Source organism: Diplotaxodon limnothrissa, unplaced genomic scaffold (genome assembly GCF_057381915.1).
Source record: "Diplotaxodon limnothrissa isolate DT_005_m unplaced genomic scaffold, D_limnothrissa_male_GT1.1 unmapped_scaffold_4, whole genome shotgun sequence".
Classification (NCBI taxonomy): Eukaryota; Metazoa; Chordata; class Actinopteri; order Cichliformes; family Cichlidae; genus Diplotaxodon; species Diplotaxodon limnothrissa.
This window is the reverse complement of record NW_028188558.1, coordinates 2,802,912-2,820,017: the sequence shown is the minus strand read 5'-3', so window position 1 is coordinate 2,820,017 and position 17,106 is coordinate 2,802,912. Positions and strand designations below refer to the sequence as shown.

The 17,106-nt window shown below is 43.9% G+C and overlaps 1 protein-coding gene across 3 annotated transcripts in view; it reads left to right on the top strand.

The window, feature by feature from the left end:
- The first annotated feature begins 400 nt into the window (after positions 1-400).
- LOC146606884 (protein NLRC3-like) overlaps positions 401-17,106 on the top strand; it is a 501,574-nt gene continuing 484,868 nt past the window's right edge. Inside the window, exons 1-8 of one of the 3 annotated variants that reach the window (XM_085349325.1) lie at positions 401-513; positions 598-699; positions 987-1,103; positions 1,781-1,859; positions 2,021-2,207; positions 2,336-4,130; positions 4,624-4,797; positions 9,851-10,024. In XM_085349325.1, coding sequence (XP_085205451.1) covers positions 425-513; positions 598-699; positions 987-1,103; positions 1,781-1,859; positions 2,021-2,207; positions 2,336-4,130; positions 4,624-4,797; positions 9,851-10,024 — 2,717 coding nt within the window. In that variant the 5' untranslated portion in view covers positions 401-424. The remainder of the gene's footprint in view (positions 514-597; positions 700-986; positions 1,104-1,780; positions 1,860-2,020; positions 2,208-2,335; positions 4,131-4,623; positions 4,798-9,850; positions 10,025-17,106) is intronic. The other 2 variants (XM_085349327.1, XM_085349324.1) reach the window with 2 other exon arrangements.

The window sequence follows — 17,106 nt, the reverse complement described above, 5'->3', positions numbered from 1 at the left end:
TTCTCAGTCATCCAGGTCATCATAGTTTAAGGAGCTTGGAAAGAAAAGCATCTGGACTTCTATAAGTTGCTTGAAGATGTTTCGCCGTTATATTTGGGTCCTACCCTGTCTGCATTATGCAGCTAGTTCAAGACCAACATTTTTCTAGTTTCCCAAACAGTGAATCAGTGTGTGTCAGTGAATGCATCGTGTGTGCTTCAGGCTCCATCTAGTGGACTGATAGCAGAGCAGCTGATGGCAGCTTCCTCTGCCTCACACTGCTGTCTGACTGCATCCAGCTGACACTGAGATGAAGCAGGAAAGAAGCAGCTGATATTTGGACAGCACACATGATGAAAGGAGGATTTCAGCTGATGTGCACATGAATGATTTGTGTTTCCTCTGCAGGTAGAAAGTGTGTGTGAGCTGATGTGAATTGAGCAGCATGGATCAGTGTGAGGACAGAGAGGAGGGAGTCCCTCCCTCTAAAAGCACTCTGTGTGGGGAACATGAGAGCCAGACCAAAGCTCAGAGGTGAGATGACCATCTCTAACTGTCCATGACTCTTCTCCATGTCACAGCTCAGCACTCACATCACTGCTGCATCATTATTCACAGGAACCAGCCTGGACCTCCACCCAGCTCTGTGTCCTTACAGAGTGACGCGTCTAAAGGTTGTCCCATTCATTTTAAAGTCCAGCCTGCGTCTGCTGCAGAGAGGTGAGCTGTTAGCAACATGAACTCTTTGATGTCAGTTTATCTGATTTAAATGAACTGTTTGATGTTTCCTGGTCTCTAAACTGCATCTCAAAGGAAGTCACTGAACCTTTATTCCTTATTTCTATCAAACATGTCCAACATTTAAACTCCTGCTGCTCACAGTGGGACCATCAATAGTCCTGCAAAGTGTAAATGACCCCTGGGTGGCGCTCTGTTCTTACACTGTGAAACACTACTTTGGAGTTTCCTTCTGCTCATTCTCAAAACACATTTTTCTTCTCTGACAGGATCCATGGGAGACCTGCTGGACCTGAACCTGGACCCAGCTGTGTGTCCTTACAGAGTGACGGGTCTTTAGATCGTCTCATTGATTTTAAAGTCCAGCCTGTGTCTGCTGCAGAGAGGTGAGCTGTTAGCAACATGAACTCTTTGATTAAACTGCTCGATGTTGTTGGATATAAACTACAAACACGTCGTTCCCTCAGTCCCATTTAAACTGTCTTTTAAAACAAGCCTTTGGTTTCTAAACAACTGAAAACCCACTTCAGCAAACAGGAAGTGATCAGAGCGTCCGTCCACTTCCTGTCAAGCCCTGCAAACATTTCATATTGAAGAAAAGTAGTTGACATCTCACATTTTTACTCCACCACATTCAACCATTTTGACATTTTACAGCATGAAACTCTTGTCACATGACTCCTGTTATGTTATAGAGTCATGTGACCACCAGGGAGGGATTTGTATGGATGAAACACATTCAAATCAATCTGATTCATCAATGGAAACATTTTTGGTGTAAATGCAGCAACACTGAAAACGCTGAAGATAAAAACACAACAGATGAAATATGAACAAATCGAGGCTTTGAATACACGTGTGTGTGTTTGAGACACAGAGATAAATGGATTGTGTGTCTGTCCTATTGCTGCGTGAGGATTTTATTGTAGATTTTGTGCGTGTACACTTTTGACCACGAAGGTGTCTTGACAACTTGACAGACTTGATTCAGATGAAGTTATTTGAGCAGAAACTCCTGGATCTTTATCCTGTGTTGATCTAATCCTTCATGGTTCCTCCACAGAGTGGACCAGCAGAGCTCAGAGGTTCCCAGTGGTCAGTCTGCCCAGCAGCATCAAACACAGCTGGACTCCATATTTATGGTCTGTACATGTACAACAACTACTGTTACATCTGTTCTGTTCACAGTCATCTCCATGCTGCTCTTTGTAGACCAGTGGATCGTCAGTGTGTCCAACATGGATCTGATGTTTGGCTCCATGATTTCAGTCTGATTGGCTCATTCATAAATATTCTGTTCCAGCTGCTGGAGGACAACATCATCACTTTTGTGAAGAACGAGCTGAAGAAGATCCAGAAGGTTCTGAGTCCAGATTACCCAGAATGCTTAGAGAGTCAGAGGAGCAGCAGCAGAGAGGCGTTTGTGAAGATCACAGTGGACTTCCTGAGGAGAATGAAGCAGGAGGAGCTGGCTGACCGTCTGCAGAGACGTAAGAGGATTTATCTAAAGATTTAAGCTGCTGGATAAATGAACATTTTCCAGAGATGGAAGATGGAGCAACATGTTTTAAAGATTAGTTCTTTTTGGAATTGAGTGTTTATTTTTCTTCTCATTCAGAACTTCAAGCTGCAGTTTGTCATCGTAACCTTAAATCCACCCTGAAGAAGAAGTTCCAGTGTGTGTTTGAGGGCATCGCTAAAGCAGGAAACCCAACCCTCCTGAATCAGATCTACACAGAGCTCTACATCACAGAGGGAGGGACTGCAGAGGTCAATGATGAACATGAGGTCAGACAGATTGAAACAGCATCCAGGAAACCAGACAGACCAGAAACAACAATCAGACAAGAAGACATCTTTAAAGCCTCACCTGGAAGAGACGAACCAATCAGAACAGTGCTGACAAAGGGAGTGGCTGGCATTGGGAAAACAGTCTTAACACAGAAATACAGCCTGGACTGGGCTGAAGACAAAGCCAACCAGGACATCCAGTTCATATTTCCATTCACTTTCAGAGAGCTGAATGTGCTGAAAGAGGAAAAGTTCAGCTTGGTGGGACTTGTTCATCACTTCTTTACTGAAACCAAAGAAGCAGGAATCTACAGCTTTGAAGACTTCCAGGTTGTGTTCATCTTTGATGGTCTGGATGAGTGTCGAGGTCCTCTGGACTTCCACAAAACTACAATCCTAACTGACCCTAGAAAGTCCACCTCAGTGGATGTGCTGCTGATAAACCTCATCAGGGGGAAACTGCTTCCCTCTGCTCGCCTCTGGATAACCACACGACCTGCAGCAGCCAATCAGATCCCTCCTGACTGTGTTGGCATGGTGACAGAGGTCAGAGGGTTCACTGACCCACAGAAGGAGGAGTACTTCAGGAAGAGATTCAGAGATAAGAAGCAGGCCAGCAGGATCATCTCCCACATCAAGACATCACGAAGCCTCCACATCATGTGTCACATCCCAGTCTTCTGCTGGATCACTGCTACAGTTCTGGAGGATGTGCTGGAAACCAGAGAGAGAGGACAGCTGCCCAACACCCTGACTGAGATGTACATCCAGTTCCTGGTGGTTCAGGCCAAAGTGAAGAAGGTCAAGTATGATGGAGGAGCTGAGACAGATCCACACTGGAGTCCAGAGAGCAGGAAGATGATGGAGTCTCTGGGAAAACTGGCTTTTGATCAGCTGCAGAAAGGAAACCTGATCTTCTATGAATCAGACCTGACAGAGTGTGGCATCGATATCAGAGCAGCCTCAGTGTACTCAGGAGTGTTCACACAGATCTTTAAAGAGGAGAGAGGACTGTACCAGGACAAGGTGTTCTGCTTCATCCATCTGAGTGTTCAGGAGTTTCTGGCTGCTCTTCATGTCCATCTGACCTTCATCAACTCTGGACTCAATCTGCTGGAACAACAACAAACAACATCCAAGCGGTCTAGTTTTTTTAGAAAAAAAGAGTCTCTCCACCAGAGTGCTGTGAACAAGGCCTTACAGAGTCCAAACGGACACCTGGACTTGTTCCTCCGCTTCCTCCTGGGTCTTTCACTGCAGACCAATCAGACTCTCCTACGAGGTCTGCTGACACAGACAGGAAGCAGCTCACTGACCAATAAGAAAACAGTTCAGTACATCAAGAAGAAGCTCAGTAAGAATCTGTCTGCAGAGAAAAGCATCAATCTGTTCCACTGTCTGAATGAACTGAATGATCGTTCTCTAGTGGAGGAGATCCAACAGTCCCTGAGATCAGGAAGTCTCTCCACAGATGAACTGTCTCCTGCTCAGTGGTCAGCTCTGGTCTTCATCTTACTGTCATCAGAAGAAGATCTGGATGTGTTTGACCTGAAGAAATACTCTGCTTCAGAGGAGGCTCTTCTGAGAATGCTGCCAGTGGTCAAAGCCTCCAACAAAGCTCTGTAAGTACATATGTGATCATAGCTTTAGTTTTTAAATGTTTATTCTAGTTAACATAGATCAGGTGGAACAACTCAAATAAAATATCAAAAATATTAAGTGGTCATCGGTACTCAGTTTGTTCAATACTGAATACAATGGAGCACAAATTGTCCACGTTTCTGAAATATTTCTGGGTGTAACTGTCACCAAAGTGCAATTTAGACCTGGCCTGTGGTTGTTATCTAAGTGATAATCATCAATTCTACTAAAACAAATACAAAATAAAGAAATTTGACACATTCTGTTGATATCAAAAGCACACTGAACAATTCAGTGTTGTTTTACTGCTGTTCTCTCTTCACTTCTTCTCCTCTGATTCTCTCCACATGTTGCTCTGCATCAGTGCTCAGTTTCCTGACAAAACAAGATGAAATATTGCTAAAAATAATAGTATCTCATTACGCTTCAACATAAGTGTTTTATTTTTGTAATTGTTTATCTATTATTTTTCAGACTGAGTCACTGTGACCTGTCAGAGAGAAGCTGTGAAGCTCTGGCCTCAGGTCTCAGCTCTCAGACCTCTAATCTGAGACAGCTGGACCTGAGTAACATCAACCTGAAGGATTCAGGCGTGAAGCTTCTGTCTGAAGGACTGAAGAGTCCACGCTGTACACTGGAAACTCTCAGGTGAGATCAAGCATTTTTCTTTCATCAACTGACAGAATTAGCAGATTAATAATAAGGCAGTCCTCTAATAAGAGGAGAAGTGGAGGTGTTTTGAAGGGCAACATACTCTTATGTTAACAAGACAAGAAGTAGTTCTTGGGAACTGCTTCCTTTGTTATTGTCTAAGTAGAAACATGATGGTGAAACAGTGATGAGTTTGCAGAGGTGAATCCACACAACACAACAATGCTGTTGCGTGCTGAAAGCAGACTTCTCACAGATTCTGAGGCTGCAGGTTTCATCACTGTCCAACCAAAATTCACTGAACCAGCAGTAAATGAACGTCCAAAACTACGCTTCATGTTTAAAAATCAGATGATCAGGGGGATTTGTGTTTACATCTTTTTTGTGTGATCTGTTCACCTGCTGTTTCAGCTGTTTGGTGGTTGTTGAGATGGTTTTGTGAACTTTTAGCTGAGATCCTGACGTTTCTGTAGATACCACACATGTCTAATTACTTTGTACAGCATGAATGGCCATAACGAGGTTTTTAACAGTAAGAAAAGTTGTAAAACGTAAGAAAATATAGTTAAAAGTCCAAAACCTTCTACGACTGGTGGCTTGTGGTAAGGAGCAGATCAAACGAGTAAAGAATTACGTTATAATTATAAATGGCTTCAACAGCACATTCAGGTCTGTGAGACTCATTCAGACACTGAGCCGTGGCTCTGTGCTACATGCACATATTTTTGCATCTCTGCCATTCAGACACACTTTATATATAGTTTATTTTATGTAGTATTCAATACTGAACTGTACATTTAGTCTTTTTAAAGGCAGCAAGTTTTATTCAGTGTTTTCATAAAAGCCTTATTTCTATCCATTTACTGCTATTAGGAAGAACACGTGAGTTTAAGACCTGGACCAGTTTGAAACCTTTTGTCCTCCACAGTGGAAAATGGGTGGAAATAAAAATGGGTCTCACTTTAGCCAGCTCCTAATTTTATCAGTTCTACTCTCAGCGTCTCCTGTATATCTCCTGTATAAATGTTGCACTCAGCTTTGTGGTCTCCAATATCACTGAAATGCAGCCAGATGCTGCTCATTTTGCCTTTTCACTCTTTCCTGACACGCTTGCATTTCAATACAGCTCCCATTTCTCTGTGTACTGGTCTCTACCACTACCCTTGCTGTCTATGGGACATTTCTGTCCTCTTTCACATAATGGTATGATCCCAGTCTGTCTCTTAAAGTGATTGGCCACATGGTTTGCTCATCAGAATAAAATCTCAGCCCTGCTCACATTGATTATCAGCAAGCCTGAAAATTCATCAATATTTGACATATGAAATTATCTCAAGGGCTGGATTTGGCCCACGGGCCATATGTTTGACACCCCTGGTTTACACAGTTTGGTATTCAATGTACAAGTGAGTTAGCTCTCAGCTAACTAGCAGACAAGCTAACTGCTGGGACTGCGTCTTTCTAACAAGAGCGTCAGACACTCAGACTGGTTTCCTTTGTGGATGATGATGTGTTCTCACACTGATCCTTCATGCTGATGCTGCCATCCACCCACTGCTCCTGGATTCCTCATCATCATCTCCATCAGCCCTCACAATACTCCACCTTCTTCAGCTTCATGTTCAGCAGCCTGGATGGACAGTAATTCTTTCCATGGGTTATGGTGGGACATTGAGAGCTGAAGTCAAACAGCAGTGAGAATGAAAGACTGATTCATTTCTATTTAGTCTTGTGATGTGCAGCTTTGTTCAGAGCATTAAGGCCCAGCAAAGATTACTGAGGTCATAGAGTCCTGATGAAACCTGTGTGCTTATAGAAACTGAGACCAGATGAACCAGAATAGAAGGACATTAAAATGAAGTGTCAGCTACACAAAGGCAAAGCTATTCAGTTGTTGCTGTGAGTTATTTAAATGGAGGATGGAGTCAGACTTTAAGCTGCTGGACTCAGTCACTATATCCTGTTGTCCTCATAGAACCTGGACACACAGACTCACCTGTGACACAGTGACACACAGTGTGGGCTACACACACATTAGAAAGTGGATCAGTCACACTTGTGCAATCATTTGTTGTGCTGGGAAACCATGAACACTTTGAATCACATTAATGGCTTTGTTACAGCAACATTCAATCATGAGTTCAAAAGTAGTGTATTGTGTACTTATTTTAATAGTACTGCAGTATGAGAAGTGCAACATTCAGTGTGCAGAAACAGATCAGGTGCTTTCTAACAGCAGTGTTCCCTTTAACACAGCAGCAGTTCAAATATTTCTGTCAGTCTGAGCTGAAACATGAATCTAATCAAATATCAAATCAAAGTTCTTTGCCTCTGCCAGGACGTTAACATTTGATCTAGTTTTTTACAAAGTTCCCTCAGCGTCCAGAGCCACCAACATACCTTTGATCAACAGCAAGTGAACATTTATAAATGTGTGTTTGCAGAACAGGAAGCAGCAGAACTATTGTTCTGTTATCAGGCAGCAGCACAGACGCTCATCAGCTCATTTACTGTGCAGGACTTTGAGTGTGTGAAGTGTGTGTTTGTGCTGGATTTCCTTTGGAGAATCTCAGTCAGAAACCAGACAAAGAAAAACTCTTTCAACAGTCCAGGTTGAGTTGACAACATGAACTGCATTTATCTTCCTCTGACTTGACATGTTCTTCCTCCTCTGCACCGAGCCAGCTGCTAAGACTCACAAGCTCATTGACATTTTCTGATGATAAAGAAACTCTCTTCTTCTGCACAATATGAGCAGCAACAGAGAAGAAGCTTTCACAGGTACAGATGTTGCAGCTGTGGCCAAGTACATGTGCTGCATGTTGGAGCAGCACTCTAATGGACAGGCCTCTGTACTGATGGTGGGCTCTGCTCTGTATCCACCACACTGTTCTCAGCTGAGTCTTCCTCCTGTTCACACTCTGATGAAGCACCAACAGGGCCAACTTCTTCTCTGGTGGCTCGGATGTTGTTGCTTCCACAGGTTTCCCTCCAACAACCCTCTGTTCCTGCAGTAAGTTCAGTAAGATCTGGGTAAACACTTGAGCTCCTTGAATCTGGCTCCAGCAGCAGTTTTCACATATACAATGTTGGCATTTTGCTTGCGTGTCTCAAGGTCTGTTCTGAATGTAGACTTGAATTTGACCACGTAGGCGGGGTCATCACCTGGGCTGTCCATCACCTGAGAGAGATGACAAAACACAGAATCACAGAGCATGAAACCAACGTTTCTCCTCCCAGAAGTTCAGTCACAGACCTGCAACAGAAACAAGAAGATTCAAATGACGCAGAGCTTTCATTTACTTATATCCACAAACATGTCCTCTACATATTCATGCTGTATTTACACACACATACAGAGGCTGTTTGTCTCTCACACACCGACAGGACACTGAGAAATACATCATGTTTAATAGCAGCTCATGTGTTACATCTGTAACAGCTGGTTCATGTTGTAACGCCGTGGCTTTCGTAGTCTCTCCTTTTTCTACAGCTCATGTGTTCTTCTTGTGATGCTGCGTCTTGAGGCTCATACATGCCGTCATTTGTTGATCCTAAGAACGTTCCTCAGACCGACTTCTTCAACAACAGATAACTTTAGTTGTATCAACACTGCCTCCTGGAACAGTTTAAAATGAACATGTCAAAGATCTGTACCTGTCTCCATGTTTCTGTCCCTGCCCCTTTCTTTCTGTCCTGGGTCATGTGAGCGCTGCAGTAGTATTAGGCCCACCCTCAATGCTCCCATTGGCTGAGACGCATAATGACGCCCATTTCAAGCCAGCACTGATCAACATCCCTCCTGTGACCCATGGCTGTTATATTCAGAGCCAGTGAGCACTTTCACAATAATCATGATTTTAAAAACTGTGATTAAAATAATTGCTGACGTTAATCAGTTAATGAGTTAACGAGATAATAACAGGTTAAGTTGCCCTAATAATTAGACTTTGATGACAAACTGATGTGATCTCCATGTTTCCTTTGTTGGACTGTGGGCGAGTTTCAGAACTGAATGTACTGAGTAACATGTAGAGTTTAAACATGTGTCAGTTCCAGTTTTAGAGCTCTAAAGTGCAGCTATCATGTTAGGAATATGTTAGGAATAGACAGGAACACTGAGCACACTGAGGTCAAATCTTTATTTTACCACTCGCTGCATTCTTGATGTTCATGAATTCAGCAGGTTCATGATTGTCTGCAGCATTAATCTCATATTTCCATTAAAGTGTTGAATTTGACTGTTTGATGTTCTTTATGATCTCTGGCACCAGTTCATCTGTAGGCTGAGCTCAGTCCATCCATTTAGTGAAATGATGTTTAAAGGTCTCCTTGTTCTGTGAGCGTGCACAGATCCTGAAGCAGAAAGCCTGGGTTACAGAGAAATGATCATCACTGTGATGATGCTCATCATCTCTGACTGGGATTTGAGGTTTTGTCAAAGCAGCAAAGAAAGCCTGGCTATGTTGGACTGGGTGTGGCAGCAGCTCCCAGTTTGAGTTCAGGAGACAGACACCCTCTCTACTTTGACGATCAGCTTCAAACTTTCCTTTTTGATAAAGCTTATAGTTCGAGCTGGATCAGGTGACCCTGAACCATCCCTTAGTTATGCTGCTATAGGCTCAGGCTGTTGGTGGACTTCCCATGATGCTCTGCTTTCTTCTCCCCTCTTTTCTCTCCTGATGCTTTTATATGTCACTACTGCATGTCCTTAACTTTTGTCTCTCTGTTTTGTTCTTGTCTCTCTGAGCTCATCTCTTCTCTTTCCCCTCACCCTGCAACCAGTCATGGTAGATGCTCCTCCTGGAGCCTGTTTTCACTGGGAGGATCTTTGTGTCAAAGGGAGTTCTTCTTCCCACCATCACCAAGTGCTGCTCACAGTGGAGGCGGTCACCTTACACTGTTAAACAGCTTCAGATGACTGTTGTTGTCTGTTGGGTATTGTCACTTATAAATAAAGTTACATTGAATGGATGTAAATGGATAGATGTTATTGTGACAAAGAGAAAACAACTGTTGACAGATAGATTGTTGTTTTGTGTGTTTGCAGTCTGTCAGGATGTCTGATCACAGAGGAAGGCTGTACTTCTCTGGCCTCAGCTCTGAGCTCCAACCCCTCCCATCTGAGAGAGCTGGACCTGAGCTACAATCATCCAGGTCCCTCAGGAATGAAGCTGCTGTCGGCTGGACTGAAGGATCCAGGCTGGAGACTGGACACTCTCAGGTATGGAGAGAAAATCTGATAGAGGAGGAAGAGCTGGAAACATTTCCCGTGAGTAAGGGAGTAAGGGAAAACAGTATTAGTATTAGCACATAATGCTAATTCACGTCAAAGTAGCATTAGTTAATAATGGCAGCCTACTTAGCATTAACTGCTCACTAATATAATGCTAATTCACATCAAATTAGAATTAGCTGCTCACATTGTTAAAAGGGAAGGGAAAACAATATTAGCATTAGCTGCTAATAATTATTCACCTAATTAGAGTTAGCCCCTAATGGAAGCCTAGTTAGCATTAACTCCTGACATCGTTATAATGCAGGGGAAAAGGGTTACCATTATCAGATAATGCTAATTTACATCAAATTAACAATTGTTAATAATGGTAGACTTCGTATCATTAGCTGCTGTCATTCTTACAAAGCAAAGGAAAACAATATGAGCATTAGCTGCTAATGCTTTTTCATCTAAAATTAGCATTAGCCACTAATGGCAGCCTACTTAGCATTAACTCCTCACTAATATAATGCTAATTCACGTCAAATTAGCATTAGCTGCTAGCATCAGCCTACCTAGCACTAGTTGTTCACTATTGTCGTGTCCAAATTCATGGGCTGCATTCTCCTGAGGCCGCATTTGTAGACCGATTACGTCACAGCGACGCGCCGAAGGCTGTCCAAATTCGTAGACCCCTCCGAATGCAGCCGACAAATGCGTGCTCCTTTTTCCGAATTTGAAGGATGGGTCGGGTGTGTCCTTCGTGGCCCACCATATCCCAGAATTTATAGCGCGGCCCAGCCAAGCTCCAGTTTCCGGCTAATGGCGGCCGCTACTAAGGCTACATTCACACTGCAGGCAAAAGCGCATCAAATCCGATTTTTTTGACCCTATGCGACCCATATCCGATCATGGTATGACAGTGTGAACGGCACAAATCCGATATTTTCAAATCCGATCTGGGTCACTTTCGTATGTGGTCCTGAATCCGATACATATCCGATGTTTCAGAAAGCGACTGCTGTGTGAACGGTCAAGTCGCATTAAATCCGTCTTTTACGTCACTGACACAAGACAGACGCCAATTATCAGCACCGGAGAAGCGCCCGATAAGACATCGCGAACGCTTCCTGGCCACCCGGTCAAACTGTTGGGAAGACAACGTTGGAGAAACGTGAACATTTTATTTGTACTGTATAATCTGCAGATTCTGACAGAAATCTGCAACTATCCTTTGAAGCACCGCTCCTCTCTAAAACAGCAATAAGGATAATTATTAGGTTATCTACATTATTATGTAAATAACAAAATAACTTAAAGCAAAAATTGGGAAACGTGAAGTCCGAAGTCTTTATATTAAGGGCCATCAGTCAAACAATATTGTTTGCTCTGTGTCTAAACAGAGCAAACAATATTGTTTGCTCTGTGTCTAAACAGAGCGCGTTGTGTGACATCTTCTTTTGCACATGCGGGCCGCTTTGAGCGTTCACACTAGAGCTCGTTTGCTGTCGCATTTTATTTGTAGTGTGAACGAGCAGACAAAAAATTCGGATTTGATCAAAAAATCGGAATTGAGCATTAAGACCTGCAGTGTGAACGTAGCCTAAGTTTTAAAAATTACTCTTATTAATCTTTCTGGGTCACGAAATAAACTTTTAACATATTTTCAGGCGAGAAAGTAGCTGTGTAAACATCAAATATCTGCTCGGTTTATCAAGATATCGCATCTTTGCTAAAGTGCTTCGACGTTTTCGGAGACATCTGCTACCCACCAGCTCGATAGCTAGCCGGGACCTCGAGGGTTACTGATGCGGCCGAGAATGGCACAACTCCCGGCACATCATTTTCAGATCACCGCGGACTTTCGCTGCTCGGGTTAAACGTTGTCAGCCGGTGATCAGCTGTGATCAGCTGATCACGGGGCCGGGGTTAAAAGAGAGACGCCACCCACCTGTTCGCCGCTCAGACATCATTCTCTTCGTGTCAGGAGCTCCGAAACTCTGCCGACGTCAGTCTCCGCCTGATTCAGCAACCGTGAGTGATTATCCCTTCAATCCTTTTTCTCTTCCCGGCTCCGCTCGCTCTCTGTCGGTAACGACCGTTCCGAAGCCACGCTTCGTGCACTGATCGTTACTAGAATAACTGCGTGCCTGCTCCAAACCCACCGCTAGCCTTCGCCGCGCTTGGGTCTAGCCAGCACGCCACACGGGCACGCCGAATTACTGTGTGTAACCCGCCCGGCCGTGACAAACGTAATATATAAGTCACTTAGACAACCTAAAAATGTTATTGTTGGGCTTTTTTCAGTGTTTTGTTTGTTCGTGAGTAAATCGGTTTGGCTGAGATTAAAGTTATTAGATTAGATAAAATAAAACTATTAATCCCCCGGGTGGGTTCCTCCTTGGTTTTTACACAGCTGACTAAACGTCAAACAGAAAACTGATTAAACAGAAGTGTGAGATGGCCGAGAGTTTACTCCAGTGTCCTGTTATATTTTAGACAGCAAGGAGCAGACGGCTGAGTTTATTAAACTCCACCGAGACAGCGGTGACGCTAATCAGAAGGCTAGACCGTCCAATTTCACGGCCGTTTACTTCCGGCCTACCCGACTTTCTGAGGACCCAGCCCACGTAGACCGCGAAGGCCGGGTCCTCAGGAGAATGCAGCCCATGAATTTGGACACGACCATTGTTAAAAGGGAAGAGAAAACGATATTAGCATTAGCTACTAACAATTATTCACCCCTAATTAGAATTAGCCGCTAATGGCAGTATACTTAGCATTAACTCCTCACATTGTTATAATGTAAGGGAAAAGAATTAGCATTATCTAATAATGTTGACCTTGGCCCACTGGAAAAGTTCAGAACTAAAGATTTAGGAGTGTTTCTCGATAGCTCTTTCTCATTTGAGAAACAAATGAATTCTGTTATTAAAACCAGCTGTAAGGTTTATATTGTTGATTGATGCTTAGAAATATTTACTCATATATGCTTAGAGTTGTATAATCGATTGCATGATGATAGAGGTTTGATCCTGAGTAGTCTGTAAAGACTCTGTGTGCCTTCCAGAGTGCTCTGGCATGCACACACCACTTGGGGTCATGAGAGAGGTCGTACCCTCTCTTACTGATTTATGGTGTAGGACAGGGGTCTCAAACTCAATTTAGCTGGGGGCCGCTGCAGGCAGAGTCTGGGTGAGGCTGGGCCACATTAGGTTTTCTACAAGAAAGGCATGGTTAAAAAATTCCAATCTTCTCAAATCTCTTTATTTTTATTTTTTAACAGAAAATATGAAAAATAAATAAACAAATTAAGAATTAATAAGAAAATAAATCAATCTGTAATACATAAATAAAATAATAATAAGATATTTTTAGTCAGTGAACTTGTGTTTTTTTCAGTCTTCTATATCTGCTGTGTTTAGATTGAAATGTCTGTATTAACAGTTCTATAACCTTCTTCTGAACATGAATGGAACACTGTAGAAAATGAACTGTTCTTCTGAACATGGCTTCTCTTGCCTACTCCTTGCTGCTAGAGACCTGGCAGCGTTTCCTCTCGCATAGCCGAGCCAGATTTGGCCTGAGGGAGGAAGCAGTTGCGACCCTCAGTATGTCTTGAAGATGATCATCCGTAAGTCTGGACCTGTACTTGGACTTATTGAAGTTCAAAGTGGAGAAGAGCTTTTGGCACAAGTATGTGCTACCAAAAAGGCAGATGGTCCGCTTGAACATTCGGGAAAGCCGAGGGAAACTAGGGCTCTATTCTCTCAAAAATTGTCCAAGCTTGTCTGCTTTTCCACTCACCTCCCTGAACTTTGCTTTGAGTTCAGAGTTGCACTGCGGCTCAATGAGCTCCATTTGAAGCACAGAAGGGGCATCTTGCACATCAAAGGAGAAGGGGTCCGCAAAAATGTGAAAGGTGGCTCTGTGTGTCTTGAAGTCAGCAAATCTGTGATCAAATTCCTCCTGTAGCCTCAAAATGACATCAACATACTCGTCAGCACTGAATGGTGTGCCTGCATCCACGAGTGCCTTGCATGCTGGGAAATGGCAAAGGTTTGTCTGAGAGAGCTGAGCTTTCCAGAGCGCCAGTTTTGTGGAGAATGCTCTCACGTTGTCATAGGCAGCACTGACAAGTTGCCCCTGGCCTTGTAACGTCTTGTTCAGTACATTAAGCTCATGTGTCATATCAACAAGAAAAGCTGAGTCCATGAGCCATTTGGGATCAGTTAGCACAGGAACACTAACTCCATCCTTCTCCATGAAGGCTTCACTTCTGCTCTCAACTCAAAAAGTCTCTTTAATACATTTCCCCTGCTGAGCCAACGTACCTCAGTGAAGTCGAGCACATCCCCATATTCTGACTCCATTTCCTCTAAAAATTATTCTCTTTGGTTGCTTTCTTGGAGAAATCTTGCTGCCTCAGTAGATCTGTTTTAAGACTGGCAACCCGGTTCGCTCTCTCGTCTCCCTGGTATTCTGCATCCAGCTCAGCATGTCTAGTTGTGTAATGACGTTTCAAATTGTATTCCTTGTGCAGCGCAACTTTGTCTGTGCAAATAAGACAGGTCGGGGTGCCCCTGTGCTCAACAAAGAAATATTGCATTTCCCACTTTTCCTGAAATTGTCGGTGCTCATCACCAACCTTTCTCTTCACCGCAGGCTTTGAAAAAGACATGTTTGGGGCTATGTGACATTTATAATTCTACTTGGTGTCACTGTCGCATTGAAGGTTCAATCAAGCGTTTAGCCGACGGACGGGGAACGTCTCAACGCGTAGAGAACGTCATTTCTGCTTCTTTTTCTTGCAACCGTAGCACGGCGATCGGCAGATAAAAAGCCGGTAGCAGTCTCCTTTGTTTTTACGCTCGATGTTCATGTCTTTCATGACGACACGAACACCGTGGCGTTTGCAGATGGTAGAAAGTGCAGGGATAGCGAGCGCAAAAAAGGCGACTGCTCACGGCGCCGGGCTGTTGTTACAGGAGAAAGAAGCGGAAATGACACCGTGACATATAACAAATAACATCAGCTGTTTCTGATGTTAGTTGTTTTGACTGCTTTTACATTATATTGAAATATATGTAATGTTCATGTTTGCTGCAATGCAAACGCAGTGATGCAAATAAAAACATGGAGCCACAAATTACGGTGCGACCCTATAATTAGTCCGGGTTACCGGGGACTGTTGTTGCCGATGAACAGGTGTCGCTATGTGACTGCAGACTAAATTGGGCTGCATTGAGTTCATGACTTTTCTTTTATCCCGCCGCCTACGCATCACTGTGAGAGTTAATATGAGATCTCTCTCTGTGGAAACATAACTTTAAATCCCACTGACGTGTGTATAAATCTATATACGTATAATGTCCCGCTGGGCAGCAACTTAAAAAAACAACTTTTTTTGAAGTGTTGTGAACGCAGCGCGCTGGGGCGAATGTCGGCGTTTGCCCAATAGAAAGGAGGAAGCCAGCCAGGCACAGGAAAGAAAGAAACACTCCAGGGCAACGCTGCTGGAACTTTGACTCATTGAGAAATGTTTCCCTGCTTGCATCAAGCCCGGCTGGTGTCCCCTGAGATCCATATCCCACCCTGATTGGTGGGTTAATTCAGCTCCGCCCACAACACTGTAAAGTGTCATACATTATCAAACTAACATTACATTTTCATATTAAGGTGGGGCCAAAAACTATCGTCCTGCGGGCCGCAATTGGCCCGCGGGCCGCGAGTTTGAGACCCCTGGTGTAGGAGGACACCTACTCTGTGTCTGGTTAAGTATAAGAGCCCTTTGTTAGGGGGACCGCTGGACTCTTAGCACCAGCTTTGGGGTCACAGGGTCACATCTGGAACACACACACACACACACACACACACAGACAGAGACACAGACACACACACACACACACACACACAGACACACACACACAGAGACACACACACACACACACAGACACACACACACACACACACACAGACAGAGACACAGACACACACACACACACACACACAGACACACACACACACACACACACACACAGACACACACACACAGACACACACACACAGACACACACAGACACACACACACACACACACAGACACACACACACAGACACACAAAGACACACACACACAGACACACAGACACACACACACACACACAGACACACACACAGACACACACACACACACACAGACACACACAGACACACAGACACACACACAGACACACACACACACACACAGACACACACAGACACACACACACACACACAGACACACACACACACACACACACAGACACACACACACAGACACACACAGACACACACAGACACACACAGACACACACACAGACACACACAGACACACACAGACACACACACACACACACACAGACACACACACACACACACACAGACACACACACACACACACACACACACACACACACACACACACACACACACACACACACACACACTATGCACAGACTGGTACTCTTTGTTCATACCTGTGTAAGACGTCATAATGAACTTGTGCATATTCATGGAAGCTCAATAAAGAGCAGTGTTACGAGGGAGCAGACGAGAGCGACTGAGGTCAAGTGAAGGAACGGCGCTGTCACAGTTCTCTCCCTCATCAATTGTCTGGTTCCAGCGGTGGGTCTGTGCTAGACGACCCATCACCAGCTTTTTCCACTGGTTACCAGTACGTGGTAGAATCCACTTCCAGATCTGGTTGTCTTTAAATCTGTGAATGGATTGGCTCCATCTTATCTCTCTTTAACAAAAGAATCCAAGTGGAGCCCTCAGGTCTGCAGATAAGCAGCTTCTGACCAGAACTAGACGTAAAAACAGAGGTGAGCTTTATCGATGGCTGCAGCCAAACTCTGGAACAGTCGCCCTTCACATCAGGTCGTCACCAACACTGGACATTTTTAAAAGCCGGTTGGAAACACATTTGTACTCTGTAGCTTTCAATCCTGACCAGTCTTTATAGTCATTACTGTGTATGTTTCCTATTTTCTCTCTACTCTGTGCAGCACTTTGGCTCAAGCTGTTTTTAAATGTGCTGATAAATAA